The following is a 20,022-nucleotide window of genomic DNA, read 5'->3' as shown; positions in this document are numbered from 1 at the left end:
AAAACATCGGTCCCGAAGCGTCCCCCCCGGGGCCGACCGAGGAGGTCCGTGTACCGAACTCCGACTCGAAAGCCGGGGTTGGAGTAAGGGTCGGAGCCGACCCGAAAACCTCCATCGGCTCCACCAGCACCGGCTCCAACGGTGCCGAGGCTGTTGGAGGAGGAACCAGAACTACAGGGTGGGCCATCGGCTCCGAAGCTGATTGGGCTGGAGCCGAAACTAATTTCTGGAATACAGGAGACTGAAACAGTCTTTGGAGCACCCTGTCGATGTCCGAATCCGACATCTTGGAAGATCGGGAGGAGACCGACCGGGTTCGAGCAGACTTCTCCATCGGCTCCGAAGGACTGGGGGACCGGCTCCGAATAGACTCGATCAATATCGGTGTCGAGGGAGATTCCATAGCAATTTCCCTCGGTGCCAAAGAGGACTTCGGCGCCGAAGGGGAAGAGTCTGAGCCGGCAACCCTCATCGGCTCCAAAATCAGTGGAGCCGATGAAGGTGACCCGCCTCTCGAAGCCCCAGCCATCGGCTCCGAAACCAGAGGAGTTGAGCCTGGAGGCATCGAGGCAGACCGTTCCGCCCTCGGCTCCGAAGTCCGTGGAGCCGATGGAGAAGCCTGCCTAGATTTCTTAGTGGTCGGTTCCGACGGGCTGGTCGGAGCCGATGATTACTTTTTCTTAGCTGGAGAGGAAGATAAGGCCTCTTCGAAGGAGGGTTTGATAAGCCCTTTTAAGATCAATTTATTCTTCCTCTCTTGGAGGACCCTAGAGGAAAAAGCGTGACACACGCTGCAAGACTCCTGAAGGTGTTTGGCACCTAAACAGTACACGCATAAGGAGTGATCGTCCGTGATGTACATTTTGTAGTTGCATCTCGTGCATTTCTTAAATCCTGAGGGTCTATGCTCCTTAGACATAATGCTTGTAGACACTATTCACTATATCAGAGAAAAACACAATGTATGGAACTCAGCACAAATGGTTTACAATAAAAAACTTTTTTTTTTTTTTTTTTTTTTTTTACGAGAGGCGAAAGCCCAAGAAACTTAAACGAATAACAAATACACCAAAAGGAGGGCCAAGAACCCTCTAACTAAAACAGGTACTTGACCTCTCCAAAACAACAAGAAGACTCACTAAAGAACGAGGGGAAGGCCCCTCTAACTTAAATGGAAACCTTTCCCTGTCCAGTCACAAAAATTTACCACAAAATATCCACAAAAACACAATTATACACAACGATAGCTGTTAAAACAGCTTTTGGGTAAAGATTAAAACATTTCCTGACAGAAAAACTCTCAGAAAAAAAGCACTTAGCTCAGCCAAGTTCGAGACCATGTCCTAGCTTGTAAGCGGCAAACGAGATCTGGGGAAGTAGTGGTGGTGCATCCTGGGATATAGAATAGCTCAGCCAATAAGAGACTTCGCTCTATAGCATAGCGTGCCGAGTCGGAGCCGAGGATCGGCTCCGAACCCATCAGTACAGAATGTAGGCGAGATAGGATCACATAACATCTGTATTTAGAGCACAACCTAGAGCTGTTTACTGAATTTCCTGTTTGCACTTATTTTTAAAATCGTTTTTTTCTCAAAACTTGCATTTTATCTGTCTTTGGCCTAGCACTCTTGTGTGGGGTCATTTACTGCACTGTTATAACTTGTTGATACTTGTTAACCTCTGCTATCTCTGAAAAAACAAAAAAACAAAAAAAAATCTTGCTGTTTTCCCACTTTTCTGAGATTTAAAAAAGTTCAGTTACAGGCTTGCTGTTCTTGAACTGTTTGTAAGTTTCTGTGAGGCCATTTTTTGCTTGGGCTAAAGGAAAGTCTCTCTGTTGATCAGTGGCAGTGAAAAACATTGAGCGGACTGCCTGCCCCTGTGGGAGTGGTTACTGCCTTGAAACTGTAGTTTTATTGGCCAGTTTGGGTCAATTCCAAAACTCCTTCATCTTCCTCTCTTAAAACCCACTTTTGCGTGTTTTTGTGCATAGCACAACAGAGGGCAGCGCCGCCTAATTAGGTTTAAACTATTCCTGGCTCCACAAAGTCTGCTCTTCACTTTTTCCCTTAGAACTGCTCTATCTCTCAATTTAAACACCATATTCTCATTCTAAGGCCCTTCACTGGCCCAATTAAGTAATCCTACAAGTTAGCACTATTAAACCATAAGCACTACTTACTCTTATACTCTCTAAGTTTACCCTGTCCTCTATTGGTCATCTTAAATTCAGTTTCCCTATATAACTCTAGCATGTCCAAAGGTCAGTCAATGGTTTCCTCTCCAGTCCAGCTGGTGAATCTGGGAATTTTGAGGCAATGTTACAACTGTCTCATGTACACGGACAACCCTCTCCTCCTCCAAACAGGTTCAAATATATGTGAGAGATGCAACTATTTAGCCAAACTGGAGGCTGAGCTCTCTCATCTCAAAACTGGTGTAACCAGTCAGGAGGAGAAGGTAACCTCACACAACACAATTCCAGTATCACATAGTCCCACCACATCAGTGAACCAAACACATACATACACAAAAATATACTCCGAGGCTCTAAATAAAAATCTACCTAAGCAAAAGAGACCTCCAAAGCAGACATCCAAGCAAACGCTACCTCAAAACAAAACACACACAACACATAACCCACAAAGTCAGTGTGCCAAGCAGCCACAGCCCTTAAGGCTGAATAACACACCTGATACTCTTGTTATAGGTGAATATATTGTCAGACACACTGACGTCCCATTCACCAGGCTGAATAAAGAGAAGGTCACGGTGAGCTGCCTGTCGGGTGCTATGATCTGACACATAACGCAAGCACTCAGGTCACTCCAAAGCAAATACAAATATGACTCAGTCATTGTACATGCTGGTGTGAATGACCTGAGACGTACCTCCCTGGACTACATGAAAAGAGACATAGAGCAGCTCTCTGATCATGTAGCCCAGGCTGGTATGACCTTGACCTTGAGCAGCATCTTACCCTCACCTAGAATGATGCCACAGTACAAAGACAAAATGATCGATTTTAACAATTGGCTAAAATTTTGGTGTCATTCAAAGGGGATCCAGTGTCTGTCAGCCTGGGATGACATGCTCGACAAGCCACGTTGCTTCGCTAGGGACGGCTTGCACCTGTCAACTCTGGGCTTTCGGATATTGGCAAAGGCTCTTGCCACCCCCATAGTGCCTTTTTTAGGCAAGGCTCAAAAGTCAAACCTACCCCCATAGACAGCACAAGGAACAAGAAACTAAGGGTAATGCTGCTAAACGCCAGAAGTCTTAACCTCAAGATGCACGCACTCAAAGCTCTCCTCAGTATGGAGAACATCGATATCTGTGCAGTGACAGAAACCTGTTTCAAGGCTCCAGAGAGCACCCCAGCACTACCAGGCTATACCTCGTATCATGCTTTTTGGCCCCAAAACCCGGACCGAACCACAAAAGGAGGGGGAGTTTCCATATTTATCAAGGATATCCACACCTCCAGGTTAGTGGCATTGCACGAAGTATCAGAGACCATCCATGTGCAACTAACAGTGGGCAAGACTGCTTTTCAGTTTATAGCATCCTACAGACCACCCTCTCAAAGTCAGGAATCCCATTCGGCCTTCCTGAAAACATTGGAGAACATGAAGATCTCTCCGAACACCATTATACTGGGCGACTTCAACTACCCAAACATTGACTGGGAGCACTACTCAAGCCCCAGCACCTTAGCCCAAAGATTCCTGGAAATTATAAACTCAAATGCTATGGAACAACTAGTCACCACTCCCACAAGAGGGGACAACATACTAGACCTGATCATTACCAACATGGGGACTCTATGCTCCACACCAGAAGTATATCCCTCATTGGTAAGATCAGACCATAAATTAATTTCACTGGATGCCCACATCCTGACCCCACCCCCAGCCCAGAAAACCACAGTGAAAAACTTCTCAAAAGCGAACTTCTCACTTCTCAAAACCTAAGTGGAATCCTTCAAGGCCCCAGGGCCAGTGGAAACTACAGCCCAAACTGCAGAATCCTATATGAATGCATTCTACAGACATCTCCCGGAATGCATGGATCATGCTATCCCAAACAAAACCAAGACCCAATCATCCAAAGGCAGGCGTCCAGTCTGGTGGACCCCTGCCATAAATAAACTGTACAACAGAAGGAGGAAGCTACTACATGATAGAGCAAAATCCCTAATAGAGAAGGCATCTCTGATCAGTACTAGCAAAAAATTACGATCCCTCATAAAATCCTCCAAGGCCAGCTTAGAGAGAAAAATTGCACAGGACACCAAAGACAATCATAAGGCTTTTTTCAGTTATGTTAGAAACCTGGGATGCAACTCCCAGACTTGTTCTGAGTTGATTCTAAACGACAAAAATACACTGAACCCACAGACATCGCCAATATCCTGGCAGACAGGTTCAGTGCAAACTTCTCCACCCCAAAAGAGCAAGTATCTATCCCGGCAGAGGGCTGCCTCCCAAACATCTCAGATGCTCAGGTGAAGGCTGCCCTCTCCAAAGCAAAAAACACTGCTTCCATGGGACCAGATGGCATCCCAGGTTGCGTCCTACATGAACTACAAGAGGAACTAATCCCTCAAATAAAACAGCTATACAATCTCAGCCTCACTACAGGATATGTGCCCACAGAATGGCGTACAGCAACAGTGGTCCCACTCCACAAAGGTGGAGCCTCTATGGACCCTGGAAACTATCGCCCCATAAGCCTGACTAGCTTAGTCCATCCATGTACAACTAACAGTGGGCAAGACTGCTTTTCAGTTTATAGCATCCTACAGACCACCCTCTCAAAGTCAGGAATCCCATTCGGCCTTCCTGAAAACATTAGAGAACATGCAAGGCTATGGAGAGGATCATCATGGAGCTCATAAACAAAGACATTGGGGACCTATAGACACTAGATCCTACCCAGTTCGGCTTTGTCAAGGGCAGATCCTGCCTTTTGAACCTGGTTGACTTCTTTGAAACAGTCACCAAAGCCATAGATGAAGGGAAGGTAGTCCACACAGCCTATCTGGACCTTGCAAAGGCATTTGACACAATACCCCACTCGGGCATCATAGATAAGCTATCCAGCTTAAATATAAACCCCTATGTCACAAGATGGGTCGCAAACTGGCTCAAAGACAGAACCCACAGAGTGAGAGTTGCTGGAACCATGTCAGACTCAAAACCGGTCACAAGTGGCGTCCCACAGGGTTCTGTCCTGGGACTACTCTTGTTCGGTATATACTTTTCCGAGGTACAGGCAAACGTGGGAGGACTATGGCTCACCAAGTTTGCAGACGACTGCAAACTGGGCGCCATAATCAACTCTCCAGCTGACACAAACATCCTTCAAAAAGGTCTCACAGAGACAGATAACTGGTGACAGCGCCATGGTTTAAAGCTAAATGCCAAAAAATGTATAGTCATACCCTTTGGCAAAAACAATGTGCCCACAAATTACCACATAGGCGGAAACCCATTAAGTACAGAGAAAGTTATTAGGGACCTGGGAACCCAAGTTGATAGCAATCTCTCCTTTGAAAACCACATTGCCAAAGTGGTTAGAAAGACCTTCTACATAGCCCACCTCATCACGAAGGGTTTCACATCTAGATCAAGAGAGGTAATCGTGCCCCTTTATTCATCCCTCATCAGGCCCATCATAGAATACAATGCCCCTTTTGGGATGTACCTTACCCGACACCTGCAGCAATTAGAAAGACCCCAAAAGTATCTCACCAAGAGGATCAAGGGTCTCAAACAGATGCCATATGCTGCTCGGTTAAAAAAAACTCCAGCTCTACTCAGTTGCATACCGCCTACATCGAGGCGATCTATGCCTGACATACAGAGCTATGTCAAATCCAGAATTAATGGACATGCTCCACCTCAGTAAATCTAAATCCCTTAGAGCCACACGAGGGACTTGAACCTCAGCACAGAAATAAATAGAACTTGCTGGAGGGACAGGTTCATAACCCAGAGGCTCCCTTCGTTCTGGAATAGAATTCCAGTTCATGTGAGGCAGAGCACCTCACTGAATCTCTTCAAGAAGAATCTCGATAAGTGGATGGGGGATCGTAGGTTTGTCCCAGGGATTACTCCCGTGTCACTATTAGACAGAGGCACAGTAAACTAAACCTTAAAAAGGGCACAGTATACTCAAATCAAGGGGTGGCGTAAGCCATACAGAATCGGGCTAGGCTTATAACTGCCCCAGGGCAGATAGCCTAGTATGAACCTATGAACCTATATATACAAAAAAATTTTTTTATTATTTTTTTAATTTCTACAGTTGAGCATGAGTTCGTCTGAGTCCTTCAGCTACCCCTGTCTTTATATTTCTGTAAACTGCAAATGCCTCCAGACATCCCTGCACTCAAGCTCACAGGGCTCATTCTCTGGGAGTACAGGAACTAGAGAGGCTGGAATCTGATTTGTAAGCTGTCTGCAATAGGCTGCGGGACAGGTGGACTGGAACTCACACAAGCATAATTTCTTACCACATTTTTTACAAATGAATATGATAAGAAAATGAGTTTGTTCCACTAATTTTATTAACAGAAACAACCAAGAAAGACATCATAAGGAAGTAAAAGTTACACTCAGCTGATGAGGTCACCAATACAATGATGTTTTATACTGGGTAAAGATAAGACAGAGGATAAGCTGAATCTTTGGGCCTTGTTTTCTACCAATCCTGACAACAGAAATGGATAATTACTGACGGGCTCCTACTGTGGCACATAAAGACAGATTTAAAGACCAGTGCTACAAGAAGGTAAACTGATAACAGTCAGACTTTCGGTTAATAGATTTTTTTTGCTTAATACGTGGTAAGCAATCTTGCTATTTATTTTAGTAATTCTCACAAGTTAAGGTTAATGATTTGATTTTGAAATTATGTTTATGAAACTAGGTCCACCAGTTTATTAGGCTGTTTATAAATTGCTATGTAATATGTACAGCTAGAGTGTATGCGACTGTGGTAAACATTTTTATGTTTGATTAACTCAACAAAAGTGTTCTCAAAAATAAATACATAAAATGCACTCGAAAACCAAACCAGGAAAAAAGCTTGCTGGCCAGCTCACATAGCAGAATAATATAGAATATTTACTTCAAAAACAGAAATGCAACAACAATCAGAAGATAAATACACGCTGGTAGGCCAAATAATTTCATGAACGCACCAAAATACTTTGTACACATTACCATTACTTACTGAAGCACCTCACCTGGTCAGTTGGAAAGCTGAACAGTGTGTCTGATTCTGTTCGATGGTGGTCTAACATCCATGGACTGTCACTCCCACCATCAGATAAAAGTGAGTGCCGGTTCATGGAACCCTAAAAACAGAGCACAAAAAACCCCCAAAAAGAATGACTTATTTTTTATGATGCACTGCCAAACACAGTACAATACCTTTTTTGTTAAGTGCAAACAGTTTTTGAGAAATTGTGAAAATAATGAAAACTGTTACGTTATGCCTCTCTGCCAAGTTTTTAATGCAAAAACACCCATTATTTATTATTATGTATTTTAAAAAAATCTGCATACCTGCAGTCACTGTAAAAGCAAGCATGCACACACAAAAGATGTTATCACAGGTTAGGCTAACTGCCTCATGGGCCATTTTAAGCCTAGCCAATTATCTCATGCGAGAATCAAACCCTGCACCTTGCGTCTGCAAGGCAAACAACTTGACCATTATGCCAACCTCCCACTCAGAAAATAAATATTAAGAATAACTGTGAACATTAATACTTTGACATCTATACTTACAAAATCGACACATTATAATAAAATGCAGAACACCAAAAGCATTTGCAAAATAAACAGAGAAGTATATCAAATCCTCCATCACAATCCATAGTTGCTAACTATGCTGACAGTAAATCCATGAATGTGTCCCATAGCATTAAAATGAACAAATTATTATAGTACAATACATTCGAATAATTATAGTACTGTTTCTCTGATTAGCATACTCTTCTCATGCATAACAAAAAACAAGAAGTTATGTACTAACCATAACGTTCGATGTATGTAGTCCATCTCGCCTCACATTCTTACCCATGGGTTCAGAGCTGAACCTCGGCTCCAACTCGGCCATACTCTAGCTCGAAGTCTTCAACTGGCTCGTGGCTAAGAGGTATCCCATGCTGCAATGCGCCTATCCCCAGATCTTGTTTGCTGCGAGCTCACATACACACACACAAACACGCTGAGAGGAAGAACCAACTCCACATATCAAAAAGGAGTGTTGAAAACAGACACTCGACCTCTAGGTCCTCCAGGATGGGGTAGGTGGGTGGGTTAGTAAGAATGTGAGGCGAGATGGACTACATATATCGAACGTTATGGTGAGTACATAACTTCTTGATGTTATGTAGTCCAATCTCACCTACATTCTTACCCGTGGGAAAGCGTCCCTAGCACCTAGACCATGGGCGGTTCACTGGAAAATACTCCTGAGCACTGTGGAACCAAATGAGGATCTGCCCCTTGATATCAGATCCAATTTGTAGTGACTAATGAAGGTGTGAGGAGATGCCCAAGTAGCTGCAGCACAAATATCATCCATAGATATCCTAGCCTGAAAGGCAGTAGAAGTAGACACCAAACGTGAAGAATGAGCCTTTACTTTAAAGGGTAATTCCTTGCCATTTGAAATATAGATGAAGGAAATGCAACTAGAAATACATCTGGACAGAGTTACTTTAGGAACTGAAGTCCTAAGTCGACTGTCTGAAAACGAGACAAAGAGTTGATCAGATTTCCTAATATCTTTTGTTCTATGTAAATATTAACACAATTGTCTGTGGACATCTAGCAGATGAAACTTAAATTCTGCCTTGTTAGAGAATTCAAGGAAAAACACAGGCAGCTTGATGGACTGGTTAAGGTTGATCACCGAAGCAAGCTTAGGCATAAAGGAAGGACCAGGTCTTAGCGAAACTCTATCCTTATGAAATACCAAGTAAGAGGGGCGAACCGATAAAGCTTGGAGTTCAGAGACCCACCTAGCCAAAGTGATGGTTATCAAAAAGACGGTCTTCCAAGACAAAAATTTAATGTCACAGGTTGCCATGGACACAAAAGGAGGTGAGGTAAGCCACTGTAACACAAAATTAAGGTCCCATGGCATTACAGGATCAAAGATTGGAGGTCGAAGTAGCATAGTCCCTTTCAGAAAAGCCCTACAAAGTCTGTGCGCCATTAGATTTTGTTCATTAGCAACATGAAAAGTAGAAATGGCTGCCAACTGCACTTTGACAGTAGCCGCAGCTGATCCCTGGCTAAACAGATGAGAAATAAACTCTAGAAAGTACAGTTGTGTACCTACCATAAATGTAGATGTTTACGTGTATTCACTGTTGCAGTCATTACTCTTGGGTTATCCTGCTGGCAGACTACCCGCAGTTGGCCTGAATTCCAAAGTCTAGGTCCGGCGTCAGTTGCTGTCGCCTCTTCACTGACATCAGTACGCCAGGGGTATAAAAGATGCAGCCGATGCCATTTTCTTCAGTTTTTCTTGCCCCAGATGTCAGGTGCCCCCAAACTGGTAGGCTGAAAATTATGCCAATAAGTATGCATGCACAAAAATAAACATTTCCTTCATCTACAAGCAAATACACCAAATAGGTTGTATAGGATAGAGAAGTACAGACAAGTCCCAGCAAAGAAAAAGGGGGATGGTGGGTGGGTAGCCTGGACTGCAACAGTGAATACACTCGAACATCTACATTTATGGTAGGTACAGAACTGTACTATGTTCATCGTGTTTCACTGTTGCAGTCATTACTCTTGGGTTGAATCCCAAAGCTGAGGATGGGGGGGCTGGGCTAAATAGGATTAGGAGAGGCTATGAGGTCCTGCAGAACTGCAGTGACAAAGCCTGCTCAGGATTTAGAGTAAAGAGGTAAGTGGTAGTGGTAGTGCTTTGTAAAAGTGTGCACTGAACTCCAAGTTGCAGCCTCTAAGATGTCTTTGGTTGGTAGCTCCTCTGAGGAAGGGTGCTGAAGTGGCTGCTGCTCTGGTAGAATGAGGCCTAATGCCCTTAGGCACTGATTTGCCATGTTGAGAATAGCAGAAACGGATGCAATGGCCTATCCATTTAGAAATAGTCTGTTTTGAGATAGCCTTTCTTTGTGATCCGGCAGCATATGACACTAAAAGTTGCTCAGTCTTTCTGAAAGCTTTAGTTCTGTCCAAGTAGAAGCATAGCTACCTATGTCCAAAGAATGCAGAATTTTCTCACCCTTGTTCTGTGGGTTTGGATAAAAGGTAGGCAAGTGAATGGTTTGGTTGAGGGCCACACTGGACACCACCTCAGGCATACAGGTTGGGTTTGTCAGAAACCCTGCCTGGATGAAAAATGATAAAAAGGTTCCACAGCCATGAGTGCTTGTAACTCCGAGACTCGCCTTGCAGATGTTATTGCTAGGAGCAGAGCTGTTTTCCAGGATAAGAATTTTATATCTGCTGTTGATGCTGGCTCAAAAGGAGGCAGTGTGAGTTTTTCCAAAACATAATTGAGGTCCCAGGCCGAAATTGGTGCTCTCCTTGGAGGCCTGATGTTTTTGGCCCCTCTGAGGTACTGCCTTATTAAAGGATGAGAAAAGATAGGTGGTTCCGTGTTGTAATAGGCTGAAATGGCAGAGGAATGAATCTTAATTGATGAAAAAGAAAGGCCTTTGTCCAGCATCTCAGTTGGGTATTGTAAAATCTGAGGGATATTTGGTACATACTTGTCAATGCCTTGTTCCTGGTTCCAAGCACAGAATCTCTTCCATTTTTCTGCATAAGATTTTCTGGTACTGGGCCTCCTGGCCTCCAAGATGACATCCATAACAGCTTTTGAAAGAGGAGTGTTCTGAATGGCTACATTATCCGCCATTCTGCCAGATTTAAGGTCCTGAGTTGGCCGTGCAGGATTCGATTGTTTTGTTGGGTCAGCAAGTGAAAATTTTGAGCAATATCCATGCTGGACCTTGAGACAAGCTCTTTAGGATTGGATACCAGTGCTGGCGTGGCCAGTCTGGTGCAATCAGTATCATTTTTGGCTTCTCTTGTCTGACCTTTAGGAGTACCCTGGGAAGGAGAGGCAGTGGAGGAAAGGCATATACTGTTAGACTTTTCCAGCTGAAGTTTAGGGCGTCCACTTTCCATGCTTGTTTGTGATAAATCCTTGTGCAAAATTTCTGTAATTGGCAGTTGTGAGGGGAGGCAAATAGATCTATGTCTGGGCATCCCCATTTCCTTGTTATCATGCTGAAGACTTGTGGATCCAGTTTCCACTCGTGGGGATCCATGAGGTTTCTGCTTAGTTCGTCTGCCAGAGTATTTGTTTTTCCTGGCAGGAATTGTGTTTGTGCAGGTGAACTTGATAAGTCAATGCTGTGTCCCATAAGGTCATTGCTTGTCGGCAGAGGGGGTAGGAATGTGTACCTCCCTGCTAGTTTATGTACCACATGACCGTAGTATTGTCTGTCTTTATCAGTAGCTGTCCTGGATGAAGTAGATCCTTGAAAGCTGTCAGGGCATTCTGAACAGCTAGCATCTCTTTTTGATTGATGTGAAGACGCATCTGTCTTGCAGGCCATGTGCCCTGAATACATTTTCTTGCCATATGGGCCCCACAGGCATAATCTGATGCATCCGTTGTCAGTGTCTGTCTGGCTGTGGGTAAACTGAATGGCAGACCCTTGTTGTGGTGACAGGCCTCTGCCCACCATTGAAACTCCTGTTGCAGGCAGGGAATGAGGGTAATTACTGTCTCCAGGCTGTGGCAATGCTGAGTCCAAACACTTTTTAGATACCATTGCAGTTTCCTCATATGCAGTCTGGCATATGGAATTAGTAGAATGCAGGATGCCATGAAACCCAAAGCCTGCAGGATTTTCCTTGCAGATAACTGGGTGTTTGTTGCCAATTTTTTGAAGTAAGAAGTCAGTTGTTTTTGTTTGTCTGGCATGAGATAAGCCATCTGGGCAGTTGTATTTAAGCTTGCACCCAGGAATATTATCTCTTGAGAGGGCACTAGTTTTGATTTCTTTTCGTTTACTGTGTACCCTAGGCAAATTAGTAATCTTTTTACAAATGCCAGATGCTTTAGAAGAATGTCTTTGTTCTCTGCTTGAATAAGGCAGTCGTCCAAGTAGGGATATATTTGAATTCCTCTTTGTCTGCAAAATGCAATTACTGGTGCCAGGCATTTTGTGAAGACCCTGGGCGCAGTAGATCAGCCAAAGGGCAGTGCAGAGAATTGGTAGTGCATTGAGCCAGCTATGAATCTGAGGTGTCTTCTGCAAGATTGTCTGAGACATGCAGGTATGCCTCTTTTAGGTCCAAAGTTACGAGCCAAGCCCTCTTGCCCAGCATGGGCAGTAGCTGCTGAAGAGTCAACATCTTGAATTTTGGAACCTCCAGAAACGTGTTTAGTATAGACAGGTCCAGTATTGGTCTCCAGGTTTTGTCCTTTCTGGGCACTAAGAAAAGTCTGGAGTAAAATCCTTGCCCCTGCTCTTGTTGTGGTACTTGTTGAATAGCCCTCATGTCCATGAGGGCTGTAATTTGCTTTTGTGCCTCTGCCCATTGATTGTGTGGCAGGTCTGGCATACCTTTTGCCCTTCGTAGGGTGTGAAAATGGAACCTGTAGCCTTGGGACACTATGTTCAAGACCCATTTGTCTTGGGTAACCATTTGCCAATTTGATGAAAAAAGTGCTAGTTTTCCCTCTAAGGGGGCTGTCAAAAGAAAAGTGCTTGGATCTGGCAGAGGAAAGTCATTGGGACTGTTTCCTGTAAGGTTGGGATTTGTCTTCTCCACTTTTGGAGGTAGGAGCACTCCATTGTTTTGGCCTGTATGAGCCTTGGGGCTGAGATCTGCCTCTGGGATGCCTGTATCTGCCTCTTTGTGGTCTGTCTGACACTGGAAAACACCAATTTTTAGAAGGCCAGTTCCTGCTAAATCTGGTTGGTCACACCTGTAAGAAATCCTTAACTGTCTGCATGGATTTCGCTTTATCCTTCATTTTCTTCAACACCTCTTCTGCTTTAGCACCAAAGTAGCATGCTGTAATGGGGCATCTAATAATTTTGCTTTAACATGATCAGGCAGGTTCTGTTCCTTTAACCAAGCATGCCTTCTAATAACAGAACCTGTAACAGTGGCCCTGCAAGAGGCCTCCAGTGAATCATAACCACATTGCAAAGTATGCTTTCCCACTTGTTCAGCTGCATGCAATAAATCCTGTATTTCCTTGTTCTCTGAACATTCAGTATTTGTCAACATTTTCTTTTTAAGCAGTGACATTAAGTATTGCTGATATTTAAGCATATGAAACTGACAATTTAAAGCCCTTACAGCCAAGGTAGCAAAAGTGTAAACCTTTTTCCCCCATCTGTCCAGTGCCCTAGAATCCCTATCAGAGGGGACAGGGTTTTTTTGCAGTGGAAGCTTTGACCCCTTTGGGACCCTGAGATATAATTTCTGGGTCAGCAGCGGGGTTTTAATATAGGAATGTATGAGAATCCGGGACCCTGTAGTATCTGTCTGGCTTAGCAGGTGCAGGGGGTAAAGAGTCAGGGGACAGGCCGAACTTTGAAAATTCATCATCTACAATGTCTAGAACAGATGGAATAGCAAGGGGTCTATGCTGAGGAAGTAGCAGAAAGTCTCTGAGCCTTTTCTTAGATTCAGAATAATCCTGGCTCTCCCAGTGGAAATGCTCCCTCATGGTATGCAGGGTTTCCCCAAAAGAATAATCCTCAGGAGGAGAGGCTGAAGGAATGGATTCTTCAGCATCAGAGTCCTCATAGGGAGGCATGGAATAATCCTGTTCAGAACAGGAATCAGAGGAAATAGAAACCTGATCAGAAGAATCATATTCTTTCTCTTGCCTAGGCCTCTTATCAGGAGGGGGATGGGAACCCCTGATCAAAGTAATTAGGTCTTTGGCCATTTTAAGCATCTGTTTTTTAGACATGGAAGTCTGAGTAGGAGAATGCTGTACTTGTTTCTTTGTCTTTAGAGCTGCTTTAGTCTTTGAAACTGAAGATGGTTTAACATATAATTGTGTAGATCTGAAGACACCCTCAGAAGCCGATGCCTGCTCAGTGGCTCCGGACCCATCTGAGGGAATAATTTCTAAGTGTCCAATACCTTGAGTATCCACAGGCCCAGTCGGCTCCACGTGGGAGTTGGAAGTGGCCTGTGGCTCTGAGGTAGCGGGCGCCAGGGGCTGCGAAAGCGCCTCACTGAGAACCAGCAAACCGGTGACTGGCCTAACGGTGGCCTCGTCGTCGGTTTTGGACCTCGGATGCCTATCCTTTTCCTTGTCCTTGAGTTTTTTGTAAACTCCTATCGTCGGCTGTTCAGACAGCATTATATAATTAAATCTTCGGCCAAAGTAGTGAAATGCAAAATCAAACAGATGTTTAATAGTGCATTTGTCAAATCTAGCACAAAACCAACAGCTAGCAACGTTGTGATCTGGGCCTAGGCAAGGAATACAGTAAGAGTGAAAATCCTTATGAGGTATTTGCTTCTCACAAGAAATACAATTGTTAACTTTTTCTGACATCGGTCTGGAGCAAGAAAAAAGTCTCCCCAACGGGGTACTTAGCTTTAATGAAGACTTCGGTTCGGAAATTCGGATTTGAAAATCTCAGGAGTCGGTCGACTGGCACTTGCGAACTGCTTTTGCTTCGGGCACCGCGCGGCAAGAAAGACTGAAGAAAATGGCGTCGGCTGCATCTTTTATACCCCTGGCGCACTGACGTCAGGGAAGAGGCGACAGCAACCGACGCCGGACCTAGACTTTGGAATTCAGGTCGACTGCGGGTAGCCTGCCAGCAGGATAACTCAAGAGTAATGACTGCAACAGTGAAACACGATGAACATCTGATGTGATGGGATCTGTACAGGGATCCATCTGCCTTTCATGACCCAAATGGAGAATCTCTTCCACTTACTGGAATAAATCTTCCTAGCAGAAGGCTTATGGGAGAAAGAGAGAATATGAACCACCTCCGGTGAAAAATCATGAAGCCTGACTAGGGACGGAATTGGAGCAGCCATGCTGTCAACCTGAGGGTCTGAATGGAGGGGTGGAACTGCCCTGACATATGAGTCAACAGATATGGCCCCAGGTCCAGAATCCACGGATTGTCCATTAGACAAGGGTGAAGAAAAGGAAACCAGATCTGACGAGGCCAGTGTGGTGCAATCAGTATCATTTTGCTTCCCAAGGACAGTGCTTTCTGCATAACCTTCGTTATCAGGGGAATTGGAGGGAAGGCACAGAGAAGACCAGAAGGCCAATCATGAATTAGAGTGTCCTTGGGTGCCTCCCCCTTCGGGGGAATAACGGTGAAGTAGCTGCTGCATTTGGCATTGAGCGGGCTGGCAAATAGATTGCAGCAAGGCTGACCCTATCTGCGGAAAATCCGTTCCGCCACTTGTTCGCTCAGGGACCACTCGTGAGGCATCAGAATAGCTTTGCTCAGCCTGTCAGCAATCACATTGGACTTCCCCGGTACGTGCGTTGCCACTAGAAAGCACTGGGAAGATATTGCCCACTGCCACACTCGAAGTGCCTCTCTGGAAAGGGGATACGACCTGGTTCCTCCTTGTTTGTTCAGATACCAGACCACTGACATGTTGCCTGAGTGGACTGCAATTGTCCCATAAGGAAGAAAGCTTTGAAGTGCTTGCAACGCTAATAGCACCGCTCTCATCTCTAAGACACTGATATGCAAATGGATCCGTGTTCCTGCCACGTGCCTTGGACTGTCCTGCCGAGTTAATGCCCCCCCACCCGATCTGGGACGCATCCGTGGTCACAGTGGCAATCGGAGAAGGAAGAACGAAAGGCATACCTGCATTGAGATAAAGTAAAAAGTAGCCACTGAAGAAGCCTCATGTGTAGTCTTGCAAGAGGAATTAGCATAATCGTGGCAGCCATGGTCCCTAACAACTTGAGGACCACTTTTGCCTTGACCTTCTTCAGTGGTAGTAAAGTGTAGACCTGCTGCTGTAAAACCTGAATTCTCTCTTCTGGCAGGAAAACCCTCATGAGCACTGTGTCTAATTCAGCGCTGATAAAGGTAACATACTGCGAGGGCAACAATGCTGACTTTTCCCAAATCAAGGTAATTCCCAGACTTTGGCACAGTGCAATCGTGGCGTCCCTGATCTGTAGCAGTAGATGCCTGGTGGTGGCAGACAGGAGCCAGTCGTCCAGGTACAGAAACACTTGGAATCCCTGACATCTCAAGTGAGCCGTTACCACTGCCATGCATTTGGTGAACACCCTGGGGGCTGTAGTGAGACCAAAAGGCAGGGTGCGAAACTGAAAATGACTGGCTCCCAGCCGGAAGCATAGGTGGCTTCTGGATGCCCTGTCCATTTTTATATGGTAGTAAGCATCCTTGAGGTCGATGGAGCACATCCACACATCTTTCCCTAATAACAGGAGAATTGACTGTAACGTGACCATGTGGAACTTGGACTTCTCTACATGAAGGTTCAAACGGCTGAGATCCAAAATGGGTCTCAGGCCCCCTGTTATTTTCGGCACCAAAAAGAATCTGGAGTAAGTCCCTAATCCTACTTGGTCTGAGGGGACGGGCTGGATGGCTCCTTTTAACAGCAACTTTTGAAATTCTAAGGTTACGGAATCCCTTTGACTGGGTGGAACATCTGGGATTCTTTTGTTTGGAGGGGGATATGAAAAAAGGGGAATATGATAACCTCTGGAGATGATCTCTAATACCCACTCGTCTTGGGTGATGTCTCGCCAGGCTTCTGGGTATAGAGAAATGCAACCTACGACTGGCTCCAGAGATGCACAGTCGGGCCTCCTCTCAGGAGCATTGGTAGGGAGAACCACGAAAGGAATTGTGGCCCCCCTGGTTACGCAGGCCTCCTCTGCCTCTAGGGTGGCGTCTACCTGAATTTCCACCCCTTCCTCTGCCTCTGGAGGGGGAATTACTCTGTGTGTCATGAAAAAAAATCTCTGTGATTTTCTGAACCACATTTACCCACCTTTCTGGCCCTTGGGATAAAGTCTAAAAGGCATGGAAAAACTGACTCCCACGACAGACAGGGTTTTTCCTTCCTGCTCGCACCTAGTGAGAGAGTATCCTTCAACATGGTTCCAAATAAGGATGAACCGTCAAAGGGCACGCTGGTGAAGGTAGACTTGAAAGCCTCCGTGAAGTTGCATAGGCGCATCCAGGAGCGTCTCAGAAAAGAGACTCTGGAACCCGCAGCCCTACTCTCTCCATCGGCTGTGTAAGAGATCAGCCTCATGCAAGAGTTGGTAATAGAATTTAAGGTAGACATCTGAGCACTGACTTTCTGAGCCACAGCATCAGAAATATTACCCTGTAGAGAATCTCCCAACTCCTTCAGGAGATCTCTCTGGAGTCGTGTAAAATGCGACAAATAGTTCAGCGACCACAGTGTAAAAGCCGCTGAAGAGAACACGCTCTTCCCATACCTGTCTACAGCCCTGGACTCCTTGTTAGGGGGATGGACAGTAGATGAAGTTTCTGCAAGTTCCTTCTTGGTGGCTGCTGCCACCACCATGGCATCTACTGGAATGCCTTTTGTAAGAAATTCTTTATCGGGGGAGCGGACAAAAACTTGTTGGGTCTCCTAGGGACCAGTTCCACAGTGTCTGGAGTTTCCCACACCTTTCGACAAACGAGGTCCAGGAGCTCATCGAACGGGTGAGAAATCCAAGAGGTGGAGGGTTGGGACCCAAAGGCCTTCAGGAACACTGACACCTCCTCAGAAGGGGCTTTAGATGGCCATTCACCTCTCTGTCTCAGTATTTCCAAGATATCTGAAAAAGAGATATCGTCAGAAGATGACTTGGGGGACCCATCTGACTCCTCGAGATCGGTGTCAGACCTGAGAGACTCATCTTGGGAGTCAATGTGCTTCTTCTTGCACACTCTCTTTCTGGGTGTCTAATCAGGTAAAAAATCCGGTGAGGCCTCAGAAATCTGGGGACCACTCATCGAGATATCCTGAGGCCTTAGGTCTCCCCTGTCACTAGACAGAGGGTGATCTGATACTGATATCGGTACTGGAGGGGGAAGAGTGTCGGTGCCATAAGATGCAGCTGATGACCTGGCCAGCACACTCCTCATGACCTTGAAAGCTGATCCCCCCTGCTCTGAAGGTCGACTAACCGCAGAAGACACCCTCGAAGCCGAGGAAATAAGGTCAGAAGCCGATGTCGGGTCCACGCTCACCACAGCCGAAGCGCCGAGAGGAAGGCTCGGAGCCCAAGATCGACCCGATACCTCCCTCTCGGCTCTGACCGGCGAACTGTGAATCCTGGACCCTGTGGATGGCACCGACGGGGTCGGAGCAGAGATCAGAGCTGAGATGCCAGAAGAGGCTACTAGAACAGACCTCAAGGCGTCCAACGGAACGGACAGCTCTGGCTTCGAAGAAAGGTCCGGAGGAGGAACAGCCAAAGATGAAGGAAGGACAGGCTCCAGAGCAGACTGGGCCGGAGCCGAAAGCAATTTAACCACCACCGATGACTGGAGCAGTTTCCTCACCACTCTATTGACATAGTCATCGGAAAGGGTCCTACAGGACATGGTCAGAGATCTGGATCTCCCTATAGAGGGAGACCTATGAGTTGGAAAAACCGGTCGAAAAACTGGAGACCGGCTCCGAACTGACAAATCTGTCACCGGCTCCAATAAACCGGGAGCCGATGTCGACATCATCGATGCACTGTCTTCTGTCGGCCCCAAAGCCAGTGGAGCCAAAGAAGCAACTGTAGTTCTAATGATTTTCATCGGTGGCTCCGAGGGGACTGACGGAGCCGGAGAGCGTTTCTTAGAGGAATTTTTGTCCGTCTTTTTGTCTGGTTTAGCAGGAGAGGACCTGGAAAGTGGAAGACCTATCCAAATCGAGGTTTTAGCAACCCCCTTAATATTAGCTTGTTCTTCCTCTCTTGCAGCACGCGGGGGCTGAAAGCGTGACAGAACAAGCAGAATTCCTGTAGATGAACAGCCCCCAAGCAATACACGCACACAGAGTGCCCATCCGTCAAAGTCATCCTGTTATTACACTTGACGCACTTTTTAAAGCCCGAAGGCTTGCGCTCTTCAGAATCCTTAGACATGTTAAAGACAAGAACACACACACACACAGGGGAAAACAGTAGGGACACCTTTACCACAGTAACCAAACAGAGCGCGGGAAACTAGAGCCCTCTAACTTAACGGCCTAGAGACTGCGGGATAACCACAGGGAGGACTAGGTCCTCTAAGTTAAATGGGCCTATTCCAGGAAATAAGGGAACAAAAAAACAGTCACACAACAAAGAACCCACTAACAGGTCTGCTACACAAAAAGAAAAAAACAGGGGAGGACTAGGTCCTCTAACTGAAACGGGCCTAGCCCGTAAACACCAAAGGAAACAGGATACCAAGAAAGGTTCAACTGAACCAGTCAGAAGCAAAACAAACACACTATCTATGAAAATACCTTTTGGAGCTACTAAGTTGAAATATAAGTAGAAAAATTGTACTTAGCCACGGCCAAGAGTGAGACCACGTCTGTGCTGTATGAGCGGCAAACGAGATCTGGGGATAGGCGCGTTGCAGCATGGGATCCCTCTTAGCCACTAGCCAAATGAAGACTTCGAGCTAGAGTATGGCCGAGTCGGAACCCAGGTTCGGCTCTGAACCCACAGCTAAGAATGCAGGGGAGACTGGACTACATAACATCAATTATTCAGTTTTTATGACAACTTTCTCTTCCCACTACTAGAAGTGGAACAAACATCCAACAATGCTTCAGAGAATGTTTTTGGGGGAAAAACTAACCAGAAAGGCTGTCACTCAGGCAGCCAAGGAAAGTGACATTTTCTGGCCGCTGATGTGCATGCTCGTTTGTGTGAGGGTCTGCAATGCCTTTGACAATTCATGTGTGCAATGAAGGTACAAATGTGGCTTGGCAA

At 45.6% G+C, this 20,022-nt stretch overlaps 1 protein-coding gene across 7 annotated transcripts in view; it reads right to left on the bottom strand.

Moving 5' to 3' along the window:
* Nucleotides 1–20,022, bottom strand: part of ARHGEF11 (Rho guanine nucleotide exchange factor 11) — a 4,318,379-nt gene that overhangs the window by 2,974,747 nt on the left and 1,323,610 nt on the right. For all 7 annotated transcript variants that reach the window (XM_044059024.1, XM_044059020.1, XM_044059026.1 and 4 more), the window contains one exon: nt 7,256–7,366. In XM_044059024.1, the coding sequence (XP_043914959.1) occupies nt 7,256–7,366 (111 nt within the window). The remainder of the gene's footprint in view (nt 1–7,255; nt 7,367–20,022) is intronic.

The sequence above is a fragment of the Protopterus annectens genome, chromosome 17.part0 (genome assembly GCF_019279795.1).
Source record: "Protopterus annectens isolate FY-2018-M chromosome 17.part0, PAN1.0, whole genome shotgun sequence".
NCBI classification, from domain to species: Eukaryota; Metazoa; Chordata; order Ceratodontiformes; family Protopteridae; genus Protopterus; species Protopterus annectens.
Note: the sequence above shows the minus strand (reverse complement) of the source record. Positions and strands in the feature narration are given on the sequence as shown.